General features: G+C 51.7%; 1 protein-coding gene across 2 annotated transcripts in view; it reads right to left on the bottom strand.

Annotated features, from left to right (window-relative positions):
• Positions 1–206: 206 nt before the first annotated feature.
• The window catches only part of STX8 (syntaxin 8), a 248,746-nt gene continuing 222,864 nt past the window's right edge, over positions 207–26,088 (bottom strand). For both annotated transcript variants that reach the window (XM_079726072.1, XM_079726071.1), the window contains one exon: positions 207–378. In XM_079726072.1, coding sequence (XP_079582198.1) covers positions 311–378 — 68 coding nt within the window. In that variant the 3' untranslated portion in view covers positions 207–310. The remainder of the gene's footprint in view (positions 379–26,088) is intronic.

The raw sequence follows: 26,088 nt of genomic DNA, 5'->3' as shown, positions 1-26,088 counted from the left end.
GGCCTCGTCCCCCCAGGGTGCCCAGCACGCTGTGGGATGGCTGGAATCCATCAGCAGCCACAGGGCAGTGACCACCGAGGGACCTTGGGCTAGCAGCCCAATGACCAAGGCAGAACCCAAAAGGGCCACACTGCCCAATACCCCGGCAGCCCTCTGGAGCTGCCACACGATCTGCCTTTGCTGAAGCAACGCACGTCAGCAGTTCAGAGCTTTGGGGGAATTTATTGAGAGTGCCTTGCAGGCACCAAGAGAATGCTGAGCTTGACTCCATCACTGGCAGGGGTCCCGGCTGGTGGTCCCTTGACGGCCACTAGTCAGTAGGCCAGACTGCAACGACCACAATAGCCACAAGCAGCAACACAATCACCATTATCATCCCTGAAAAACAGAAGCATACAAGACCCCCTGTAAGGATTCACAGCAGACAAGCGTCACCCCTCCCGTGAAGTATCTTCCGAGAGACAGTGGATGCAGGTCTCCAGGGAGCCCCGGTGTGGGGGGCTGTCAGCGGCCTCTGGTTTTGCGGGCTGGAGGCTGCGGAAGGGAGGGGCTCCAGGGACACCGGAGAGCTGCCATCTCGCCTCCTCGAGAGCTGTGCCCGAAAAGTGCCCGCGTTCCTGACCTGCTGGGGCCTCCCCTTTCGGCCCCCCGCTCCGGCTTCTGTGCGCAGCTCGGCCCCGTTTTCTGTTTGCATTGATGAGGCCTTGACAAAGCAAAGGGCTTGGTGTTTATGAAGAAATACTGACTCTAGAATCCATTTTCTCCCCTATCCACATGGCTTTAGCTTTCCTTCTTGAGCCCAAGATACTTGTCACCCCTCTGTAAAAAATTCTGAGAGAGAGACTTTTTCTTTAAATTTTTTTATATTAACATTTTCTAGTTTTACTTCCTCAACTTCTTGGCTGGGGACCACAAAAGGAGAGAGCATCAGCCCTCCCGGCCAGTCTGCTCCCTGTGTCCAGCTCTGCTCGCCAAGCCCGCCCCGTCTCCCTCAGCTGACGTGGCTGGACTCACCACGCCCATCCCTGCAACGCTGATGAAGAGGGAGGGCCCAGGAGGACTCGGCCACTTCGCCCGACACGCTCACCGCCTTCCACGCTGACTTCCCTGGTGGGTGACGAGTGCTTCCTACACCCCGGAGGCCAGCACGGTGGTGGCGTATCAGACACAGGGCCCGGCCACGAAGGCGCAAGTGCTCGCTAAATGAAGGCCCCGAGAGGGGAGTGAGGAGGTGAGGTGAAGCTCGTGAAAATGCTCTACAAGTAACAGGGGAGTCAGGGTCACGTGGCTGTTTGGCCACCAGGACTGCCCACGTCAGACTGAGGAGCTGTTTCGGGGAAGCTCAGGGTCCCCAGAGTTCAGCAGCTTGTTTTCTTATAGGAAGCCATTAACACATTCTTGATCTTATTGGCTACCAGATAACCACTGGCCACATCAGGCTTCTAGAGCTTAAGAGCCACCTGTAGCCAACGGCTACCCTATCAGACAGACAACAGAGAACATCTCCATCTTCACAGAAAGTTCTGCTGGACAGAATGGACGTAGCGTGTGGAGTTCTGATTAGTTTATTTACTGCTGCATCGCCAGCTTTCTACAGCAGTGCCTGGTGTGGAGACTTAATACGCAACTGTTGAATAAATGAATGAATAGCCGCTCAAGGTGTTTTTGACACTCAGGCCACACTTGGACAGCTTCCCACGTTGGGAATTCTGCTTCTCCTTCTTCCTGAGTCAGTTTTGTTAAATTATATCTTTCTGGGAAATTGCCCATTTTTTCTGAGTGTCCAAAAGTACTGGTATAAGATTGTTCCTTATATTCTCCTATAATTTAAACACTATGCTGTACCTCAGTCCTTTTTATTTCTCACACCACCTGTTCGTGCATCCATTTTTTTTCTCTAGCCTTGCCACAAGTGTGCCTCTTTTTAAAAAATATTTATTTTGGGCTGCGTTGGGTCTTCGTTGCTGCACATGGGCCGTCTCTAGTTGCAGCGAGTGGGGGCTAGTCTTCATCACAGTGCTCAGGCTTCTCATTGCAGTGGCTTCTTGTTGTGGAGCACGGACTCTAGGCATGCAGGCTTCAGTAGTTGTGGCATGCAGGCTCAGTAGTTGTGGCACACGGGCTCCGCAGCATGTGGGATCTTCCCGGACCAGGGCTCAAACCCACGTCCCCTGCCTTGGCAGGCGGATTCTTAACCACTGCGCCACCAGGGAAGTCCCTTGTGGCCTGCTTTATATAACCCATGAGCTAAGAGTGGTTTTTGTATTTTTAACGGGTTGTCAAAAAAGAAAAAGGAGATGTGTCCCACTGTCTGGGGTCTTCAAAGCCTAACGCATTTACTGGCTGGCCTTTCACGGAATCTGCCGACCCTGCTCTATGTCACTGTGGCCATGGATGGCGTCACTTAGGTGCTGGTCTCTGGCTCTCCCTCCATTTCTTTCATCTGGGATTTCCTTTCTTCCTTGTAAATTCAGCCATCCGTTACCACTCTAGGGGGTGTTGTAATATTTCATCTAGCATTTCAAGATGCTTGTAGTAAGGCGGTGGGGGTGTGTGTGGCTGTTGAATGAACATTCTCTCAGTCCAGCTTCTTGCCAGAGCCAGAAGAACACATCTTTTCATTCATTTCTGCCTCCAGAAACATCTTCAGGTTGACCAAAGGCTCCACCTGGGCAGGAATCCCACTGCTTCTTGGCTGGGGGAAAGGTTTATATTGTGCAACCTTTTTCCTTAAAAAACAGTGAAAACGAGGGAAGCAGACAGACCGAGGTGAAGCGTCAGGGGCAACTGCTGGCCCACCGGAGCCCAGGCTTATCCTGAAGCCAAGGGGGAGGACTGCGTTTCTGAGGAAAGGGGAGAAGGCGGGCTGAGTGGTGGCTCAGGAAGAAGTCCTGCCGGCGACGCTCAGCCAGGATTGGGGCTGGGAGGGCACGTGGGGCTGAGAGGCTGCCTGTGCGGCCCGGGTTCTGGACCAAGGCTGCGATGGCCCAAGGGGAGGCCCACATGAGTGGCCCTGAATTTTCAAATCAGGGCGATTATGAGAAAAGCAGGACAAAGAAATCAGGAGCAGTAACTGGCTGGGAAGGAGAAACCATACATCGGGTTTGAGTTTCTATGCATGGAGCCTGCGGTCCGATGGAAGCAGCCTCAGGCATCACAGTCACCACCATCTCCTGCTTGGGTCGCTGCAAGGACTGACCAGCCGCTCCCTTTACCCAATCCTTTCCCCACAATTGAGCTGGAATGGAAATCAGACCAGGTTGCTTCCTGGCTCAAAACCGTCCAACGGCTTAAAATCCCCACTCCTCATGGCATTTGAAGGCCCTGCGTCCTCTGCCCCCTGCTACCCCTGAAGCCCCATGGTGTCCTGTGCTCGCTCGGGCCATCCTGACTTCGGTTCTTCCGGTGTGCCCCGCACCCTCCTGCCTCCCGGCCTGGACCCGTGCTGTCTTTCCTGCCCCTCTCAGTCTAATCCCTGTTCATCCTCCAAAGCTCAGCATCAGTTTCCCATCCTCCAGGAACTCCTTCGTGACCTGCAATGGACCGTGTTCCTTCTGTCTCCGCAGTGACCCTTCTTAAACCACGATTTGGGTCCTCAGTCAGTTACTATCTGCATCCGCCACTGGCACGTGAGCGTCTATGGCAGGGACTGTGTTCACCACCACGTCCCCTGTGCCTGGAGCAGAGCCTGGCACACGAAAGAGGCACGAGACATTCTTTTTGCTATAAACCAATAAATGCATTGAGTATCTGGAAGGAACCTCAGGAACCAACGAGACGGACACAGAAGAGGCAGGCGGCAGGGAGAGGAGAGCTGGGCAGATGCGTTGAGGAGTCCAAGAGAAACTTCAGAAGATGGTCCATCCCAATTACAAACCCTGCAGAGACCCCAGGGGGACGGGGAAAAGCTCCCGCACTTCGGAGACGGTTCACAGCGCAGTGTGGGCAGAGGGCGGAGGCCTATCGGAACCATCGTCAATACGGTGATTGCTCTTTCAGCCGCTGATTATTCTACCACAGAAACCGTGAGTTCTACAAATGGTGCCACAGGAAAGGTACGATGGGGTCCACAAGACCTGTGAAAAATGAAACGCACTTCACCTGCCGACACCAGAGATGGTAACTTGATAATATGTGATAAACTGGTTTCCTGTCCGAAGATGAAAAGTGGGACTTTGAGATCAACGACAAATAAGACTGACATTTCAAACCCTTTCAGAGCAAACAGGGGTCCTCTGGGTAGGAGGTTTCCAGCAGGTTTAAGTACACTGGGGTGCGCCCGGGGTCAACTGAGGAAGTCATTCTGAGGAGGCAGGTGACATGGATAAGCCAAAGCCAACTGCAGCCTTGTGGATTCGTTTGGGTCAAAGAGTAGAACTTGGGCTTTTCTGGAATGTGAACAGAGCTCTAGCACCTTCCTTGAATGGAGTCTCCCCCCTCTGAAGGATGCTTCAGAAAGAGAAACCAAGGGTCTTTTCAAAGCCAGGGAGAGCTAAGCCACGGCGTGCGTGGACTATTCAAAGCGGGCCAGGTTGCCTTGCTCAGAGTCTCAGCAATAGGTAATTCTTGTCTCTGTTTGTTTATGAGGAAGCTGAAGTTCTAGAAAACTCACTCTCTTGCCTAATGCCCCACAGCTGGTGAGAGGAAGAGCTGGGATTGGAATCCAGGTGGGACGGACCCCTCGGGCCACGCTCTTACCCTTTCTTACCCCTGGGGCCCGTCTCGGGGGGATCCTGATTCCCGACACAGCATGGGGTTTATCAGAGAGAGAGAGAGAGAGAGAGAGAGAGAGAGAGAGAGAGAGAGAGAGAGAGAGAGAGGCCCAGGTGTCTTTGGGCTGGAAAACGGAGATAAAGAGTTTCTTCTCTTTTTTTTTTTTTTTTTTTCCTTTTCCCATTTCTTTCCTTCTTCCTTTGGGCAACTTTTTATAGTGGGAAAATGGAAACAAATACAAGAGTAGACGGGAGAGGCTAAGGAACTGTGATAAACTCTCATCACTCAGCTTTAACAGGGGGCGGTTCGTGGCCAATCTGGTTTCATCTATACCCTCACCCACTCCCTGTACCTGGTGTATTTTTTGGAAGCAACTCCCACACGTTTCATCTACAGATACTTCAGTAAGTATCACCAAAAGGCATCATCAGAAAATCCACCACACCACCACCACACAAAACACAGAGGGGTTGCTATTCCTTAAAGACAGAGGCAGGGAAGAGCCGCCAACACTTCAGATATAGGAAGGTGGTTCCAGCTTAGAGGACGAGGGAGACCAAGCCACCGATGGCCACTGGCCACGGGAGGGAAGAACAGGAAAAGCATTCCGTTGTGTGTGACAGAACTTCTCTTGCCTCAGAGGAGGGCTCAAACCTCAGGGGGTCTAGTCATCCATTCCCACCCCCGCCCCCGGCTAAGGAAATGTTGGACATTTCAGACCCAGGAAAGACAGTGGAACTTCTGGGAACCTACCAACTTCTGAAACAATGAATGCTCTTTGCCCCCAAACCCAGCACACAAACACCTGGCGAGGCTGCGGACGCCGGCAGCCTTCCTGCACACGTCACTCAGCTCTGCGCGGGGCCTGCTGGCACCTGGCAGGGCAGATTTTCCCTTCCAATCCCCAAGTGCCCCTTTCAGGGGCAGGCCTGGGATGCCAGAGTTCCAAGAGTGGAAAAACACCGTCCGTTTCCTTTGGTCAGTTTACCAGATGAGTATTACTCAACCACTTAATAATATTTACAAGTCCAGCTCATGGCAATTACCAAAAGATGTAAGAAAAACTCCTTTGCAGACGGAGAAAGGATGTGAAACACGGTCTCTCAGGGACAGTGTTGTGTTTGCAGAAGATTGTTCATCGGGATTCATGGTCCATATTTTTTCCAGTGAAACACTGGAAACCAGCAAATTACGGAGGCTGTGATGCCAACACCTCTGCCACAGCGGAGCATGGGTAACGGCTCCTGGTGCTCACTGATGAGGAGGAGGAGGGGGGAGGGGGGAAGGGGGAGGGGAGGAGGAGGGGGGAGGGGGAGGGGGAAGGGGGGAGGGGAGAGGAGTGGGGATGGAGAGGAGAGGAGTGGGTGAGGGAGAGGAGAGCAGGGGGAAGGGAGGGGAGGAGGAGGGAGGGGGAGGGAGGGGAGGAGGGGGGATGGAGGGGAGGGGAGAGGAGTGGGGGATGGAGGGGAGAGCAGGGGGAGGGAGGGGAGAGGAGTGGGGGATGGAGGGGAGAGGAGTGGGGGATGGAGGGGAGAGGAGTGGGGGACGGAGGGGAGAGGAGTGGGGGACGGAGGGGAGAGGGGTGGGGGACGGAGGGGAGGGGGAGGGAGGGGAGGAGGGGGGATGCAGGGGCGAGGTGGCGGGAGGGAGGGGGATACAAAGGCCATTTTATCGAAGCCTTTTTATCTAGTTTTTGCTCATCACAAGGAAAGCCATACTGGCTGCCAGCTGTGGTTGGTTGTTTGGAACCAAACTGTATATCCTCCTATTGTCTGCTTTGTTCTTCACACTGGAAGCGTCAGGGCCCACAAACAGCTCTCACACAGCCTCTAAAGACCCACAGAGGACATTTATGAAAGACTCCTGGAGCTGTTTTTTCCCCCCAGTTGTGCCCACCAATAGGTGACATTTGCTTATGTATTAACCAGTGGGTTCTCACTGATCAAACAGATTTTTCTGCAGCAGGCTCCTGAGTTGAGGGAGGGAATAGCAGAAGACAAGACAAAACTGGAATATTGGCTTTCAAAAGTTCATGTAAATGTTCCCTTTAATCCCGTTACTAGGCAAATAAGCTAAGAAAAGAGTAGAGGCCATGCAGAGACAGTGAACATATTGACATTCTGACTTTAAATTGAAGGGCTGAAGAATGGCAGTTCCCCTTGAGCTCACTCCTCGGCCCACACCTGCCCGCTCGGGAGCTGTGTCTGCGTCTAGTCGGCCGCGGGGTGCGGGCACGAGCCGCCTTCCTCCAGCCCACCTGGCGACTCGGCTGGGGGCCTGCGTTTGCACAGACACATTGCGGAGACCAGCCTCTGTTCTCTCCCTGCTCGTGAATCTATTTCACACCACAGTTCCACATTTGAATTTTCCCCAAACTGTGCTTTCATCAAAATACTGTGGCAAAAGTCATCTCTGATTTGCTGAATCGGGTTCTTTTCTTATCTGGCACTCAACCCACCCCGCCAGGCTCTCCTTTCTCCGCTGGTGGGTAAACCTTCCTCTGCGGCTCCAGCGGGCTCCCCCATCCCCTCAACAGACCTACCACCCATCCTCCTCATCCTCCTGCCCCCTCTGCTTGCACCCTCATCCCTTTCGCACCCCACCCCAGGGCGGAGTCCACTTCCTCCACAGAGACCTCTCCACCCACAGAGACCTCGCCGCCCTGGGGTCAGAGAGGCGCTCACAGCCAGGCCACTGCTTTCCAATGACTGGCCTCCATCTTTCAATTCTTATCTTAATTATTCACGCTTCTTTCCTTAGGTCACAGGATCTCCAAAAGCAAGCACTGGGGCTTCCCTGGTGGCGCAGTGGTTGAGAGTTCGCCTGCCGATGCAGGGGACACGGGTGCGTGCCCCGGTCTGGGAGGATCCCACATGCTGTGGAGCGGCTGGGCCCGTGAGCCATGGCTGCTGAGCCTGCGCGTCCGGAGCCTGTGCTCTGCAACGTGAGAGGCCCGCGTACCGCAAAAACAAAACAAAAGCAGGCACCGTGAGGTCTGATGTGGTGGAAGGGGCACGGGTTTGGGGACTCAGGGAGACCTGACTTCAAACATGTCCACTTTTTAGCTATGAAACATCGGGAAAGTTCCTTAACTCTGAGTTCAGTTCCACCATCTGTAGAACAAGCCTAAAAATATCAACTTCTTAAGCCTGCTGTGAGGATTCAATAAAATGAAGTACATAAAACTTCTAGATCATAACTGGCACTCCATAAATGGCGGCTCTGATGACAGTGATCCTGACTCCTTGTACAACCCACAGCCCACGACTGGTGCCTCATGTGCGTCAGATGAGCAAGCTGGCCTCCTGGCTTAACAACAGAAATAAAATGCCATTCGTTCCAGAAGAGAAGGAAGCGGGGCAGACACAGGGGAATGCCTGGGTGGCATTTAGCTGAGAACCAGCCCAATTCTAGCCGAGGCCCGGGGGCGATGATGGGCATCCAGGAAAGGTGGGACGCGAGTATCTGGCAGCATCCGTGTCGGTTATTAGCCAAAGGGCGGCTGTGCCGGGCAAACACTGGCTGTGGGCACCAGGCGAGAGAAGCCATAGGAAAGTGGAGTGTGAAAGGCCTTTCAGGAGGGGCAGGGCAAGGGCGTGCGCTGAGGACAGGGTTGCCGGCAGCAGAGGGAGACGGCGAAAGCATGCCCAAAGGGGGACCCAGGCGGTGTGCAGGGGGCCCAAGGGAGCTCCAAAGACGTGCCCGGCATCGGGAAACATCCTGCCATGCGGTGGGATGGGCAGAGCGGGACTCGGGGGCCGGGGAGCCTGGGCACTCTAGCTGTGGGGGCACAAATGATGATAACGACGATGAAAATGACAGCATGGCAGGAAGTACACAAGTCAGAGCTCCCGTCCTGCCACGGGGTGCGTGTGCTCTGAGAGAGGTTTTTTTTTTTGTTTTTTTTTTTTTTGGCGGTACGCGGGCCTCTCACCGTTGTGGCCTCTCCCGTTGCAGAGCACAGGCTCCGGACGCGCAGGCTCAGCGGCCATGGCTCACGGGCCCAGCCGCTCCGTGGCATGTGGGATCTTCCCGGACCGAGGCACGAACCCGTGTCCCCTGCATTGGTAGGCGGACCCCCAACCACTGCGCCACCAGGGAAGCCCGCTCTGAAAGTTTTAGAGTGCTCAGATCCCAATATTATTCTCACCATTGGGCAATGAGCTGGTAGAACAACAATTTCCCCCAGTTTCTGGGTGAGAAAGTCGGGGCTCAGGGGTGAATGAGAGCCCGTGAGGGTGGGAGCAGCCGCAGGACCAGCTGGGATGGAGCATCAGGGTGGGAGGAGGCAACCTGGAGGCCCTCGGAGGTCCTACCGCGTGAGGGGGAAAGCCAGGGCTTGTGACCCAGCCGTGACGGCACAACCCCTCAGAGAAATACATCAGAAGGCAAAGATCATGCCTAGGATGTGCCTATGTTTTGGTTCTGACTGAAAACAAAGAAAACTGGAATTACACAAATCTTAACTTTCCCGCGGCTTTATGTCACGCCAACGGAATGTGTCTGTGACGGCGTTTGTGTCTCTGCCTTTCGACAAGGTCACAGCCTACGCACACAGCGCAGGGCATGAGGAGGACTTGCCGACCCCAGCCTGGCCCCTCGCTGGCCCGTGCGAGCTGGCCGCTCGATGCCTCTGTGTCCACGTCCACAGGGCCGACACACGTGTCCCCAGGCTGCGGGAGGGTTACGTGACGTTCCCCGGCCAAGGGCCTGGCACACATGGGTGCTGACACTGCCTCCATTCTGGAAAGTGCCAGCTTCCTGAGGGTGAGAGCTGGGGTCTTCTCCGAAGTGAGTTTTTGGAGAGATGAACCTGGTGCCCCTGGGTGTGCCTGGGCTGGATTTGTGCTGAGCTGACATGGGAAGGGGAGAGGCACCCTCCTGGCGCTGGCATCTCACCCCTGTCCTCTGAGGGCCCAGGCCCCGTGGGGAGCGCTCATCCGCCCCCAGGCGGCCACCCCATTTCAATGCGGACAGGAGATCCTGCTTTGTGTAAATAGAAAAACTCAACAAGAAGCAACTCTGAAGAGTAGGAAGCTGACTGGGGAGAGGAGAGCAGTGCAGAGACACATCTGGGGGCCAGAGGCAGCGCGGTTCTCAGCAGGAAGCAGGGAGGGTGACCCGAGAGGAGGTGTGGGGAGGAGGGGAGAAGGACTTGCCTAGAAACAGGAAATTAAAAAGAATTAGGACTGCAGAGACAGGGCAGAGGAGCCGGATGGAGGCCTAGCGAAAGGCGGGCTCCCGGGGTCTGGGCTCCAGGAATGAGGGCCTTGCTGGGCGTCAGGTGGCCCTGTCACAGCCATGGGAGTGATGAGGCTGACACTCGGCTCACGGAGACCCAGCGTGAGGACCTGAGAGCTCATCTCCCTGGCCCGGGGCAAATCAGGTCCCAATGGAGGGGTCAGACTTGCTGGTCAAGTGCCCTGGCAGAGGGCACTGCCCAAGCGAGTTAGATTTACCCACATCAGAACCAAACGCAACACCATCTACTGAGTCCTTATTGTGGGTCAGGTCCGACAGGGCAAAGATACATGTCATCTCTTTACGGGTCTCCCGGTCTCATGAGAAAGGCAGAAAATCGACCCACCCCTGCCTCCCCAAAACAAAACAAAAAACCCCCGCAGAAGACACTGTTCCCTGGAGGGGCTATGTAAAAACTCAGCCATTACTGTTGCTTCCTGCACAGAAGGTGCTGACTAGTTTCTAGGTCCCATCTTTGTTTCTTAAAGTGTTATTCATTTCCTGTCCCCGAAATAAGTTCAGCCCGGCAATTGCCATAATTCAACAGGATTCAACTGTAAATAGATAATCCTTCATATCAGCAATCCAAAGCAGCTTATTATGAGTTGTCAAGTCAGTAATTTAATGCCAATTCTCTGGCGCATCAACGTTTGCTAAGCAATATCCTCTCACTGTGCTGTACTGTTACCCCTGGGAATGTGAATCTGGCTAGAGTCTGGCAGAAATTCAAGTGTCTCTGAAAACACAGTCAGGAGCTCGGTTATGGATACCTCGTTTTGACAATTCCCTCTTGATGAAGTATCAGAAGATTTCTGGATGGCTCCAGTCAGGCTATGGATTCACCATTGCAAACCCCTTCATTTGGGCCCTATGAACTGGGAAACATCACCTGGCATCAATTAGGGACAACGGGCAAGGTGACAGGAAGGTGCTGCTGCTGAACTTCTAACTCAGGTAGAGAAAGGCAGGGAGGGACGGCCATCAGGAGGACGCTTTCTCAATACATCAAATGCTTACCCATCTTTTGTGTTTTGTTTAAAGCAAATCATTTGACCAAGATGCAAAGGCTACTTGGTGGTAGATCTGAACTGAGTGTCTGAGTCTCAAACCTCAAAGGAACATATTGGCAGGGGAGGAAGCAGTGGCCATGTCTGTTCAACTTGCTCCTATAGATACAGCTGGTGGGTCTAGCGGTGGAGCCAGTGAAGCGAACCAGGCTTTCTTCCCCAGGAATTTTGTGATTTTGGACTGACAGAGTTGGGGTTCAGCCACAGTCAAGGGGACGCTCCAGAGGGGCACTCTACCAACTCCGGCTGGAAGGTCCCAGGCCTGCCCATCTTCCGACTCTTCCTGAGACTTGGTTGGCCCCATCATCCCTTAGATTCTTGCAAGTAACCCAACGTCATTCAAATAAATTACATGTTCTTTAACCTAAACGAGCCAGAGTCATTTCCTCTTACTTGTAACCAAGATCTTTCAGTAAAGACACCATCAGCAAAAACAACTGTTCGTCTCTAATTATTTGTAAAAGTATCAGTCACACGAGAACAATTTCGCCTTACTGGCTGAGCGTTGAAAGGACGGTGCAAAGGCATAGCTCTTGGGAGCCTACCGTCTTGCGCTGCATCTAGAACCTTACTCTGAATGGGCCGAGGTCCCACCTGAAACAGCTGTCACCATTAAGAGACCAAACTCTTCTCTTTCACAGTCACATATCCTATTATCTTGCAAGTATTCTCTGATTTACTAGAGATGTCCTGAGGAATCAAAGTGAAGAAAAGCTGCCCTCAAGTTCTCGGGCAAGAGGTACTTAGAGCAAAGATCAGGGCAGGAGAGCCCCCGCTGTAAACAAGGCTAACAAGAAAGACCACCGTGGATGGGGTGAACTAGGTGTTCAGAGCCTCCCCCTTGGGGACCCCTCCTCCCCAGACACACCGTGTAGGGCCCATGGGCCGTCTAGATCCAGCGGGTCCCGGGCGAGCACACATTGTTCCGGCCACCACAGTCCTAACAAGAGCCACCTGTGCCACCATTACTGTTGCTGGGCACGTGTATCCTTTATACACATTCCACATGGAGCCGGCTCCATCAGTGTTTAATCCTCAAATGAAACAGATGGTCCCTACTCCCGATTTGGTTAGGAAAGCAGAAACGATGCCGATGTCCTCGGGGTTCTCTCTCTCTCGGCTTCTGATTTATTTAACAAACATTGATGGAACATGTGCAGGGTACCAGGCACTGGGGATACAGCAATGAACAAAACAGACAGAAATTCCTGCCTTCATTGAGTTGCTATTTGTGTGTGTGTGAGAGAGGGAGGGGGAGGGGGAGAGTGTGTGTGTGTGTGTGTGTGTGTGTGTGTCGGGGGCGCAGCAGGTGAAGACAGATGAAACCCCAAAGCTAGAAGGGGTTAAGTGCTATAAAGAGGAACACAGCCCACCTCTTCCTGTCGTACAGGCTAAGGGGGGCCTCAAAGGCATACCCTCCTCTCCCTCAGCTTCCAGGAGCACATGGGGGAGGGGGTACTAATACTTTCCAGAAACCGGCCATCCCACGGTGGCATCTGGAAACCTATTGCGGGTGAGATTAAGGTGCCTTCCTACATGGCATCAGGAAACTGCCATCCTTGAATGTTAGTAATATGTAAGCTTAGAAATAACACATGACGAGAGTTTGCTGGAATGAAGGGTGATGTAATGACAAGTGGAAACAGAAAGGGGACTTATTGTGGGGTGTAGAAAAGGCGAGCTGGAGAGGAAGGACCTGCCAGGGCAGGGGGACCCTGGCCAGCGTGCTCTGTCACTGCTTGGTCTGCGGGGAAGTGTGGTCCGGGTGACGAGGCGGCACACTGCTGCCTGGGTGGCCACGCGTCCTCGGGGGGCCGGTTTTGACAATTCCACACCCCAGTGGAAAGTGTGCTTCTTAAACAGAGGGCTGTTGCCTCGACCAGGGGCCCTCTCACTTTACAGAGCGCTGGCCACCAGCTGGGGGCTGAAGTCGAGAGGAAGCCAGGGGGTGGTGGTAGGAATCGGATAACAGAGTAGACACCAGATGTCACCCAAAGTTTGGAAGGAGCCGGTAAAATCCATTTTGGCTGACGTGGGGATGGCAAGCACTGTGCCTGGTGCTTTGGGAGGAGAGTCACTCTGTGTCTTGGAGGCCGTATCGGCCCCCTGCCTAGTCTCAGCATTCCTCTGGCCCCCAAGGTGACAGGGACTATATATAACCAAGAGCCAGAGTGGGGAGGGCAGAAGGAAGATGACTGCTAAGAGCTGTGGCAGAAAAGAAAAATAAGGGCTGAGGGGAGCAGCCAGACGTGGTCCTTCCGCTGGAAGAGCCGAGTCTTCTACCAGAGAACCAGAACGTATGTCCTGGTTCCTCAGTTTGGCTGGGAAGCCTGTCCCCAACATCAAGGCAGAAAAACGAGCCCTACTGTGATCTGACGGTCACCCCTGCTTTCAAGTGATCACCGTTAAGTGATCGTAAGCTCTCTGTTCCACTACCCCCCCGCACCATGCGTGTCACTTCCCAGTGGTGCAGCAAAGGGACGGAAGACGAGTGTGTACATGCGTGTGCGTGAACACACGCTTTCCCTCCTTGGGAGGCCGCAGAATATAACAGCCAGAGCCGCACGTGGGCTGAGACGCCAGATGGCTCGCGTTCAAATCGCAGCTCTGTCGCTTGGGGAAGGAACCCAATTCTCCGAGCCTGGAATCAGAAGAATGCTAACCCTGAGCTCCCCGAGTTGTCATGGAGACGCAACAAGGTAAAAACGTTTAGTGCTGAGCACGCGACCTGGCCCACGGCATGTTCTCAATTGACGCTGGCTGCTGTTGTCACCTACTGGAGACTGGCTTTGCTACAAACGTGGCACTCACGGTCCTCAACCTTCGGATAGAAGGCACTCTGGCCTGCCCCGTCCGTGACCCCTGAAGCCTCCAGTGCTGCCCGCATCCCCCCACCAATGCACGCCACCAACACGCAGGAGAAAGGGGCCTCCAAGGGGTATGTGGCCAGCTACCTGCCCTCAGGCATGACCACTCAGGGAGACCCAGATACGGCTCCCACACTGTTCTTGAAAATCTCTACGTCACTCTTCAGAGAAGCTACCAGGAAAACAGATTTTGAAATTTACGCTCCTGCAAAATTCTCCAACAGCGTGTATGCCTATATGCACAAACATAAAAATACACTTATTAACAAATAATAGATTAAGAGCTCTTCAATAAAATGTAACTCATATTTGCTCTATCAGAAGGGATGTGCGTCTTCTACCCAGAGTGCCCCCAATGGCCTCCTCTTTCAGCTTTGGGACATGAATTTAATGAATTGTCACTGCAGTGAGATGCTTGGCCGCAGGGATGGAGTGAAAACTATCCAGCACCCTGGTCAGCTGCTAGCTTCCCATCAGTAGAAGGAGAGTTGTGAGCCCACGGGCATCGCCAAGATGGGTGGTATAAGGACCACAAAGACTTGGAAGCCACTCTGCACTGGGTCATGGAAAAGGGCCTCTTCCCCAAAGCAGCAGCGGGCTTGCAGTTCAATGTAGGAAATACCCAGGACCAGTCAGGATGCAGAGCTCACACACCCAAGGCACGGTCTCACCGTAGGACTCTTCACTCTGTGGAGTGAAGGTGCCCTCCCCGCCATCTTGGGGACCCCCGCGACAACGCCCCCTCCACCCAGGACTGTTCTCTAACATTCTTCACGACCAAGACATCCTTCTAAGAACAGCGTATCATCTGAGGATCCATAAAACTTGACCTTCACAGATGGAAGGCGCCATCTCAGTACTGCCAACTGTCAGTGAGGCAGGAAGCCATGGGTTCCTACGTGAACACGTGGGGTGGATACTGGTGCCCTCCAAGCCCCTATGCAGCAGCTCTGACAGGTGCCCAGGGTCAATGAGGTCACCAATCAGCCAACTGAAAAAAAAAACAAAAACGGGCGGGACTTCCCTGGTGGCGCAGTGGTTAAGAATCTGCCTGCCAATGGAGGGGACACAGGTTCGAGCCCTGGTCCGGGAAGATCCCACATGCCGCAGAGCAACTAAGCCCGTGCGCCACTACTGAGCCTGTACTCTAGAGCCCGCGAGTCACAACTACTAAGACTACTAGTAGTTGTTGCAACTACTGCCCGTGCTCTGCAACAAGAGAAGCCACTGCAGTGAGAAGCTTGTGCACCGCAGCGAAGAGTAGCCCCCGCTCGCCGCAACTAGAGAAAGCCAGCGGGCAGCAACAGAGCCCAATGCAGCCAAAAATAAAGAAAAGATCCTACTTCTCAAAAAACAAACAAATGGGCAAGATCCCCAGCCATACATTCTAGAATACGGTCGGCCTAAAAACTGTTGAGCAAGGATTCTATTGGCAAGAAGAATGAACAGAAGTATCTGAGGCTCAAGGATTCAGGGCGGTAGAGCCCAAAGATTGGGAACCAGCTCATCTGAAGGACCGGCCTGCAGGGGTGGCCTACGACATGGGGCCCAAGGCCCTTTCAAGGATAAGGCAACCCAGTAGCCCGGGAATCCAGGTAGAAGTCCTCGCCTTCTTTCTTCCTCTGAAGGTGGTCGGTGTGTAAGGGGCTTAAAGAGACCACAAAACTGCAGTCACAGAAAGGCACCCTGATGGCCACGGAGTGTCATGAGCCTGTTCAGGCCAGTGACGGGTGTTTGCCTCTCACACATTGTCCACAAACACACAGGGTGTCTGCCTTTCATTTGTGTGTTGTGAGCGCAGATGATAAAAGGTGTTTGAGGACAATACTGAAATGATGTCATCAACTTCTCCTTCTCCACTCTTCTGATAAAAAGTAGAATAGGCCATTCAAAATGTCGGATTTGGCTTTGAAATATTTGTTGGCTTGCATGCAACATGGTCTGTCAGATACTTCAGAAATCATTTCAAAGCAAAATAAAAAAATGGAATTCTGACACATTCCCAAAGAAACGATCCCGTTTTCCCACCCTGGCCTCTCACACAACATGCCGCCCTCTCTCACACCTCCGCGCCTTGGCAGGGACTGTTCACATCACCTCGGAGCCCTCTGCCGCCTTCCACGCCGACGGCACCCCAACACCGGTGCTGGGCCTCAGCTCAAAACCATCCCCTCCCCCAGGGACACCACCTCTCCCGTGCCCAAGGCGGTCTGTGGACCGCTTTTCCTGGGCGGCTCCTGCATATTGAACACATGCCTTAGAGAAATTGACTTAATACTTGGGGAAATTAACAACTGACTGGGTTCAGGGTTTACCTCCCTGATGGTCTGAAATGCTTTGAGAGGACAGATCCTGTGTTTCCATGTCTGTGTCCCCAGCATGCTATCCACAGATGCCCAGGACAGATGTCATTTAATACGTGCTCGACACGTACGTATTTTTGTTTTGGTTGACTGGATAGCACCTCATTGTTCAGATTCAAATACTGCTTGGTATTTTAAGAGTCAGTAGTATGGATTTCAAATGCATTTTTACTTGGTGGTAGCTAATGGGGACATTTTAGCAGCTACAACAGTACTTGGCATATAGTAAGTGATCAATGTGTGTTGAAAAGAAATGAGTGAATGAATGCATTAAAGAGTATAAACTCAATAAAACAGGCTATTATAAAATACTGGTTCTAAAGAACTGCAAGGGGGTACGAGTAAAGTAAGTGCAGTTGGTACTGCCAAACTCAAAATCAATATATCGCCCATTAGTGGTCAGTGATCTGAATATAAACTTCTAGGAGAGAATATATCCTATACTTATCTTTCAAGTAAATGAATAGAGTTACATTTTGGTGAAATGTTGGGATTTTACCAGATGCTCATGGGTTTCTTTCAACACAGATGATTTAGACTCAATTTTCAGCCAAGTGGACCCTCTTTGTTTCACACTGAACAGCCCCAGTTCACATTTCCTTCATTCCCTGGAACTTTTATTCAGCTCCCATTTGTAGATATTCCTGAGAAAGTTATTACCAAAAACTACCTAATGCTGGAAATGCTACGTTTATGTTTAGGGCAGTGCTACTCATGGCGTGATCTCAGGAGCATCACCCGAGATCTGGTTAGAAATGCAATTTCAGGGGCCCCACCTTGTGCCTACTGAGTCTAGGTCTCCGGTGGGGTGGGGGTGGGCCCGGAAAGCTGGATGTGAACAAGTCCCGCACGTGATTCTTCCGGGCTCACATTTGAGAACCACTGGCTTAGAGATCAGGATTATAAGTTCGCTGGCAGTTCTCCACACCACAAAGTCAAGCATCATCTGTTAACAGCACAGGAAGAGCCATGGCTTTCTCTGGGTGCCGCAAAGATGATGGGTCGGGGTGCCCAACGGACGACACACGGCCTCGTGAAGAAGGAGAGCAGCCTGGGATGTATGTGACACACGAGTCCCACTTGCCCCCAGTCCCACACCAGTATTACTCAGCCTCCTTTCCTCTTGACAGAGAGAGCCATGTTCCGAGATCTGGGGGACCACACCTGGAGTGGCCCAAAGACGGCCTTGCTCAGAATAGAGAACAACTCAAAGAACCATCTCACTGGTTTGCCAGACTTTTCTATCTAGAATCAGGTTGACCCAGATGGCGTTAGCTGCTAAGGAGCTTCGACCCTCCTTCTTCCTCGCAGAAGCCTGAGGAAAGGCCCAAGAGAGGAAGAAGAGCCTGGTGTGATTTCAGCTTCACAGGTGATCACTGGATGCCAATGGGCCGATGCGACATTTATTTCCCGTGTGCGGGTGGGGTCCTGACCTCGGATAACATTTGTATGTCTAGTGGACCCGAAGGACAGAGATTCAAGATGCTAAAGCACTGGACGCTGAATCAGTCAAAGGAGGCACTTTCTCAGGCACACACAGCTGCCCCATCCTGGAGGGCGCCCCAAAGCCAGGATGCTGCTGGGGAGCTACTTATAAAGCATGGTGGCTGCTCTGTTAGCAGCCCCCTTCGAGAACTGTGGGTGAGGAAATGAGGGGGGGATGTCTAATGATTAGTTCCTTATGGTCCTGGCATTCTTGAGGAATATTCTTTACACCCGCTGGAACAGTTCTGCATTCTTGATTGCCAGGCTGCAATATACGAGCCTTCCCTTCAGAGCGCTGTCTTTTGTGGACACACCAACACGGCCTCGGAACAAGATTTGCCTTCCCCCCACCCCCCACGCCCCTCCTTCCCCACGGCCACGCTCTCCACGCCATCCCCTGTGCTCTAAGAATGCAATAAACGTTTCAGCACGATCTTTTCAATCCACATTATTTATAATATTCTGACCATCCATTGAGCCTGGCTAGAAGGCGAAGTAATAAATCAAACTTAACAACAACAAAAAAAAGGGAGGGGGGAAATCACCCTTTGGCTCGGCTAAGGCCTGAGACATTTCATTCCCCAAAGGGTTTAGTTATGTTAGGAAAAGTGAGATGGGGATGAGACTCCAGGTTTAGAATGACACGGAGCCAGGAACTCGAATCTATAGGCATAATCATAACTGTGTAGAAATCTCAAACAAACTTACCTCTCGGGGCATCAGGAGGATAAACGAGATACGTGGGAAGCACTCTGAGCACCTTGAATAAAGGCAGCTGGAGCCCAGTTACCCTTTCTGGGTCCAAAAGGTCATCTTCTTGGAACTGAGAGGCTAGCAGTGCCCCTTCTCTCCTGAGCTCCAGTCTCTGCTAATCAGCGTCCCCTCTACAGGTTCAAGGGCGGGGCGGGGGCTTGACGTGGGGCTGGGGACAGGGCCCGGGAAGGCAGTGAGATTAAGGCAGCCGGGCCACTGGGTCTGGCTCCGGTGGCCACCCTCAGTGTGACCCTTCCTCCCACCAGGGAGGACCACACCAGGCCACACACAGCCAGAGGTCTCTCTAAGGACGATGCTGCTCCTGCCTCGGGGCGGGGGTGGTGGTGGTGGAGTGACGGAACTTGTCCTGAGGCCACACAGCGTGGCGCTAGGCAGGTTTACACAGTCTGACTTTCTCCTCACAGAGACAGACTTTGGCTCAAGAGCTCGCTGATGATTTCAAGTTTTATCTAAACAAATGCGGAGGCCGCCAGAGGCTGTTGGCTAGTTGCGTAATTGGCCTGAGGCCTTTCTGCTTTGGGGAGGCCCCGTTCATCTCACGATGGAAACCTCAGCGGCTCAGCCTGGCCGCGGAGCCACTGGGGGTTCACGTGGCTGGACCTCCAGGCGGCCTGTGTGTCGTCTGGCAGCCTCTGCCATCTGCTCCAAGTGGTCCCTTTGGACAGTTTTCTGGATATGAGATGCTGTTCTTCTGTTCTTGCTGAATTCGGGTACCGAACGTAAGACTAGAGTAAATGAACCACAACCCACACGTTCATCATCACGGCCTCACGTTGGCTCTGGGGAAACGACCGTGAGTGGCTGTTCGTGAGACTTTTGTACGAGAAAGTTGGGCAAGAGAGTAACTTTTCTCATTAACATTGTCAAACTTGCCAACCGATCTCACTTTGCCACTCTACCACTTTGCATTTCAACTTAACTGGGTTTTGTTATAGGACAGAAATGCCTTCCTGTTCAGACGGTTCACACCTGCTTGCTGGACTGGATGACACTAAGGTCTCGACCAATGTGTTAGAAGGGAGCTGACACCAGCTTTGCTTTGTTCATCACTTCTACCAGTAAGTGTCCAAAGGAAAACAAAAACAAATTTATGCATGAGATCCATATTGTTCAAAGTCCTCTAAAGCACAACAATTTATCTATAAGGTCCCTAGGTCAGGAACCACCAAAACCTTCATTACTTGACTGTTACAGCCAATGGGCTGTTTACAACGTCCATTTCTTCAGCTTCTGGTGATCAGACATCCTCTTTACTCCAGTGTATCAGGACTGAATGGTTGACCCACATGCCCGGGGTCTCTTCCTCAGTACAGCCCACTCTCACTGCAGGCATCTGGGGGGACCTCTTTCCCTCAGCTCTGACCTCCTGGGCTGAACTCCTCCCGTCACTCCTCAACAGAGGCCTGGCCCCATGACGCCGGGACCCGCCACTACTCTCTGCCTACTCCTTTTTTTTTTTTTTTTAAGTAAATTTATTTATTTTTCATTTATTTATTTTTGGCTGCGTTGGGTCTTCATTGCGGTGCACGGGATTCTTGTTGCAGCGGCTTCACTTGTTGCGGAGCATGGGCTCTAGATGCACTGGCTTCCGTAGTTGTGGCACATGGGCTCAGTAGTTGTGGAGCGTGGGTTTAGTTGCTCCATGGCATGTGGGATCTTCCCGGACCAGGGATTGAACCCGTGTCCCCTGCATTGGTAGGTGGATTCTTAACCACTGCACCACCAGGCCTCCTCCTTTAGTGCCCTCTCCCTGGTCATTCTGCCTTGCCCACCCTTCCCCGTTTATGTGCTCCATCTCCTTGTGTCTACCCACGGTGTCAGTGACATGGAAGGAACGGTTAATTAAGCCCATGGCTTTAGAGCCACACTGCTTGGGTTCAAATCCTAGCCACTCCACTTTCCATCTGTGTGATTATGGGCAAGCTACTTAACCTGTCTGGGTCTCACCCGTAAAATGAGATTCAGAGTAGTATATATAATGCCCTGGGAATAGTATCTGTAACACAGTAAGTGCACGATAAACATTCACTTTTTCTTTTATTGCGGATTTACCAGACAAGTTTCCTGGTGTGCCTAGAGCCCCTTCAAATAGGATCTGTTTAGACCAAAGCTCTGGTGGAAGGGTGGCCCAAGTCAGCTGTGTATACCCCATGATGCCACACATCAAACCACGGTGGCACGGGCATACAGAGAGGTCAGTCAACTCACCGGCTGGCCAGCAGCCCCTAACCCATTTTAGCCCAGCACATGAAGCTGAGTTGGGAAACAGGTTCTTTTCTCTGGAGCTACACTAGGAAATTAGGAGCAATACAGGCTCCCCAGGTCTGCCTTTCTTCCTAACAATAGTAACCCAGGTCCTTATGATAAACTCACCTGGATTTATTATTGTGATAATGTGAGTGATTCTGTTTTTTTCCCCCAACCAAAAGATCTCCCAAAGAACAAAAGTTTGAATTACTATATACTGATATCTCATACTAAAGATATATGCACTTTAAACAAAGGACAGAGTTTTACTAAAGGAATACATTTCTAGTTGAAACATTTTGGGTCACCAGCAAGATGGCTGGAAGGCTTTCTGTCCCTTTTGAAATTAGACTTTTTAGGCCATCAGTGAGATATCTAAGACATGAACTGGTTTTCATCAGAGTCACCTTTTAACATCCACCCCCATTTCCAATCCAGATTCTCAGGGTCTGCAGGTATAATCAGGACTAACGTCTTTGTGACTTAAGGTGAGTAAAGCGTAAACTCTTTTCTGGTTAACTTCCTTGTCACTCTGGAGAATATCCCTAACCACTATTTCTCAAATGAGATATCGTGGAGCTTTCTGGAGAGAAGGAAGAGCTGGTGTAGGCCAGCGAGGGCAGGACTTAACGTGGCTCATGACTGGGTCTCGGCTGAGCAAAGAGAGGAGTAGCCAGTCATCCTCCCTCCATCACGAACCTACACTGTACCGGATACCACGGCAGATGCTGGGACTACAGCAACGGTCAAGACAGACGTGATACCTCGCGTTGCCGAACTTACGTGCTAATGGAGGAAACAGATCCAAATGATCGCACAATGAGACAATTACATATCACGGATAAGTGCTAAGGAAACAAAGAAACAAGGTGCTAGGATCAGAACTGCTTTACTGCAGTGCCTCCTTCTGGTGACCTAAAAGTTATGGATTCAGTCTTAAAAAGTGGGCAAAGACCATTACAGTTGGAGAGAGCAGTGAGCACAGAGCACTTGGGGATTTCACAGGGTGGAAAGAGAGCCGCAGTAGCTAGACTGGCCAATGAGAAGGAGAGAAATCAAGATGAGTTTAGTGAGAGAACCAAGAGCTAAGTTCTGTAGGGCCTTGGGGGTCACGGCAAGGAGCTGGATTTTATAGGAGAGCCACTGATGGGTTTAAGCAGGGAGCAGTGATGTGTCATTTACGTTACACAGACATTTACACCACTGTGTGGAGACCAGACGGGAGGGTCCAGTCTCCAGGGACAAGTAAAGCCAACACATCCTTTTCGAGAGACCTATATCACAGCACCCAGGCAATAGGGTGAGGGGGAATGGGGTGGCGGCAGTGGAGATGGAGGGGTTGGGGATATACTTTAGAACAGAATTATCAGGGCTTCCTTCTTGATGAGAAAGGGGTCTGGGGTGGCACAAGGAGAGGAAACAAGATTTCTACTTGAATAACTGGGTCAGTGGTGTCATTTACTGAAACAGAGGAAACTGGGGGCGGGGTTGGTTCTAGATACACTGCAGAGCGGTTTGAACTGAGATACCAAATAAGCAGTTGGACCTGGAGCTCAGAAGATGGTCTTGGTCGGCGAGGCAGCAGTGGTTACAGGGTGAGAGGCCAGAGGGAGGCTGAGAGAGGAAAGATCCTGGGAGGTTCAGGGCAGGGCAGCAGCCGCAGGAGGGGGTTAGGATGGGTGGGTGGGGGAAGGGGACTCTGGGTTTAGGGACTTCTCAGCTGAGGGCCGGAGAAGGGGGACCGGAGGGGAAGTCTGGCTCTGCCTCGATCTCATGAGGACGGAGCGGCAGCAGCAGCCACGGGGAGCGTAGGCTGAGGGTCTACCATGGGCCAGGCACCCTGCTCACTGTCTTCTGCACAACACGCAAAGCCCCGTAACAACCCTGTAAACTGATACTATTATCGTGACAACAGTGCTGATGGTGACAGAACCTGAAGCTCGGAAAGGTGAAGCAATTTATCTAAGGCTTCAAGGTTCTTGGGTGTTGGGCCTTGGGCATGAACCCAGGTTTGACTATCCAATGGTCATGGTCAAAAGTTTGCAATAAGGTTAAGACTGTACAGAAGTACAGAAAGACCTAAGAATACCGACAACACAACTTCCACACCATCTTCTCTGCTTCCACAGCCAGTTGCCTGGTTCAAGACTAACCTACCGTGGGACTTCCCTGGCAGTCCAGTGGTTAGGACTCTGCGTTCTCACTGCTGAGGGCCCGGGGTTCGATCCCTGGTCAGGGAACTAAGACGCCGCAAGCCGTGCGGTGTGGGGGAAAAAACAAACAAACAAAGACTAGCCTATCGTGGACGCCTTGCTGTCTCCCCCGCTCCAGAACTACCCAGGGTCAACAGTCGCCCTTTGCTGCCCAAGTCAACTGTGAATTCAAAGCTTAACCACATATATTCCTTGATTTTCCTTCAAGAACTAAAGGAGGGGCTTCCCTGGTGGCGCAGTGGTTGAGAGTCCGCCTGCCGATGCAGGGGACGCGGGTTCGTGCCCCGGTCCGGGAAGTTCCCACATGCCGCGGAGCAGCTGGGCCGGTGAGCCACAGCCACTGAGCCTGCGCGTCCAGAGCCTGTGCTCCACAACGGGAGAGGCCACAGCAGTGAGAGGCCCGCGTACCGCAAAAAAAAAAAAAAAAAAAAAAGAACTAAAGGAGACAAAATTATCACTTGCAGAAAATGAGAACGCCTAACCTGCAAATAACTAAACAGCCAACAGAAAACCTATATGAACTAAAGGAAAGAGGCTGGTTAACAAAGAGACTGATACTAACCCTTTCGTAATGAACCAGTCACAATCAATCAGAAAACACAATGAAAAAAGCTGGTCAATAACTAATAAACAGAGAACAAAGAAATTAGTAAAAATGGACAGGATTGATATTTTGAAAATGCCATAATATTGAGGGGACATAAAAGGAAAATTCGAATAAAAGGAGAGCCATAATCATATCCCTGGATGGGAAGATTCCATGCCGTGTGCATGTCCCTTCTCTCCAAATCAATATAAACATTTAATTCAGTTATAATAAAAACAGCAACAGACGTCTCAGGAACCTGCCAAATTATTGCGAGGCCACCAGGACTATCCCTATTTTGCAGATAAGGAAATCAGGGCTTAGAGAGGTGAAGAAATACATCTAAGGCAATCAGTGTGGAGGCACAAACAATCATCACCCGACATTTGCTGCTGCAGAGCTATGTGTGTGTGTGCGCTCACACATGTGCAGGAAATGAGGGAAGAGTAGGTCACAGAGGGCCCTGAGTGTCGTCACAAGGAATCCGGGCAATGGAGAGAGTCTCCGAAAGGTCTCCTTGGAGAGAAGTGGTGGTGAAGCGGAAGGGGTGGGAAAAGCAAATTTACATTTTTCCAAAGCACGCCCTGGCTTCAGGGTGGAGGGTGGGTTGGGAGGGAGACAGGGAGATGGGTCAGGAAACAGGAGGGATCCAGAGGAGGGCAGGCATCTGCAGGAAACGTGCATGGCTTTTCCATAGACACTCAGGAGGCAGAATCGACAGGGATGGGCATCAGATTGGATGCAGGGGGGCGGGAGGGAAGAGCCAGGAACGACTCCTGAGGATTTGGCTGGAAAAACAGCGCTTGGTGGTCTTGCTCATCAAATTAGAAAATAGAGAAAGAAGAGCGGGGCTGGAGAAGATCACGAGCCTGGTTCTGGACATCTTGGGTATTATTTCAAGCAAGTTTTGACAGCATAATATTTGCTTTTCTTCCACTGGGATTATATAAAACTTGTCTGTTGGACTCACCAGTCATTGGGGAAAATTTCCTATTTTGGTGGGGGGTTTGGAGGCAGACCGACAATCTGCTTTAAGGATCGCAAATATGAAGCAGATAGAGTCTGTTGGAGCGATTCTAACAGTGGTAAAAAGACTCAGGTATGGGTCTAGCATAGATGGCTGGTAGAGCTCCACCCCCTTCCCCTGGCAAAGCCCTCTCTGGGGTCCTGCCCACACTCGCATCAGAAACTAAGCCCCAAGCTGCTTCCCCCTTTTCTCCCCTCTACCCCAAGACTCCCAGACATTTATTGTATGTTTTTGTACATTTAAGAATATTTCGGTTTGTACTTGATATTTTCTCACTATAATTCCTCCTCTTTGACATCCTAGGCTACACATATTCATTCCATTACATTCCTTCAAACATTACATTGTTTTAAAGCCTGGTAAGAAAGTTTTCAACAGGAAGGCATGTAATTGTAAGCTATCCTTTTTTTTTTTTGCTCTGGTACGCAGGCCTCTCACTGTTGTGGCCTCTCCCGTTGCGGAGCACAGGCTCCGGACGCACAGGCTCAGCGGCCATTCCGTGGCATGTGGGATCCTCCCGGACCGGGGCACGAACCCGTGTCCCCTGCATCGGCAGGCGGACTCTCAACCACTGCGCTACCAGGGAAGCCCTACCCTTTTTTTTAATTAATGAAAGTGTCTCCAGGTGTCTGTTTTATTAACGTAACGATCCACCACATTTCCCTGATCCTTAGACTTAGCTGTTGATCAGAGTGTGAAGAAAGGTCAGCCGGGGGCTTAGCCACTGGTGCAGTGGTTAAGAATCTGCCTGCCAATGCACGGTACACGGGTTCGAACCCTGGTCCGGGAAGATCCCACATGCCACGGAGCAACTAAGCCCGTGCACCACAACTACTGAGCCTGTGTTCTAGAGCCCGTGAGCCACAACTACTGAAGCCCACGTGCCTAGAGCCCATGCTCCGTGACAAGAGAAGCCACAGCAATGAGGAGCCCGCACCCGCTCGCCGCAACTAGAGAAAGCCCGCATGCAGCAACGCAGCCAAAAATAAAATAAATAAAATAAATTTATTTTTTTTTAAAAAAGGGAAGAAAGGTCAGGCAGAGGAAAGCTGTTTTCTCTATTCCACATGCCTCTGGCCAACTTCTCTGGCCAAGAAGAGCAGAGCTGAGATCCCCTGGCTCACCTATGGCAGCCTACCCAGGTAAACGAGAGATTCGGAGAGGAAATAGCCGGGCAAGAGCCGAATTTGCAAATTCGAATACATGAAATGAGAAAGTAGCTTTATAGAGATGAATTTGTCTTTCTTTACCCAAATAAAGAACTGCATGTACCTAAGGGATGTCTAAGACACCAACCAGCACAGGCTGAAGCAAGAGAGCTTAGGTGCTTGATGTAGAAACTAGTTAGGGGTGTCAGGGGATAAGGTAGTCCAGGAAATCAGATAGGTATCCTCAATAGGGAAAAAGGGGTGCACAGTTAGACTCCCAAATGGAACATGACCCCAGGTGATAAGCATCTGAGAGAATGTATTTTATGAAGCTCACATGACTGCCTGTAGTAACTT

The sequence above is a fragment of the Hyperoodon ampullatus genome (genome assembly GCF_949752795.1).
Source record: "Hyperoodon ampullatus genome assembly, chromosome: 19".
Lineage (NCBI taxonomy): Eukaryota > Metazoa > Chordata > Mammalia > Artiodactyla > Ziphiidae > Hyperoodon > Hyperoodon ampullatus.
This window is presented reverse-complemented; position numbering and strand designations above follow the sequence as displayed.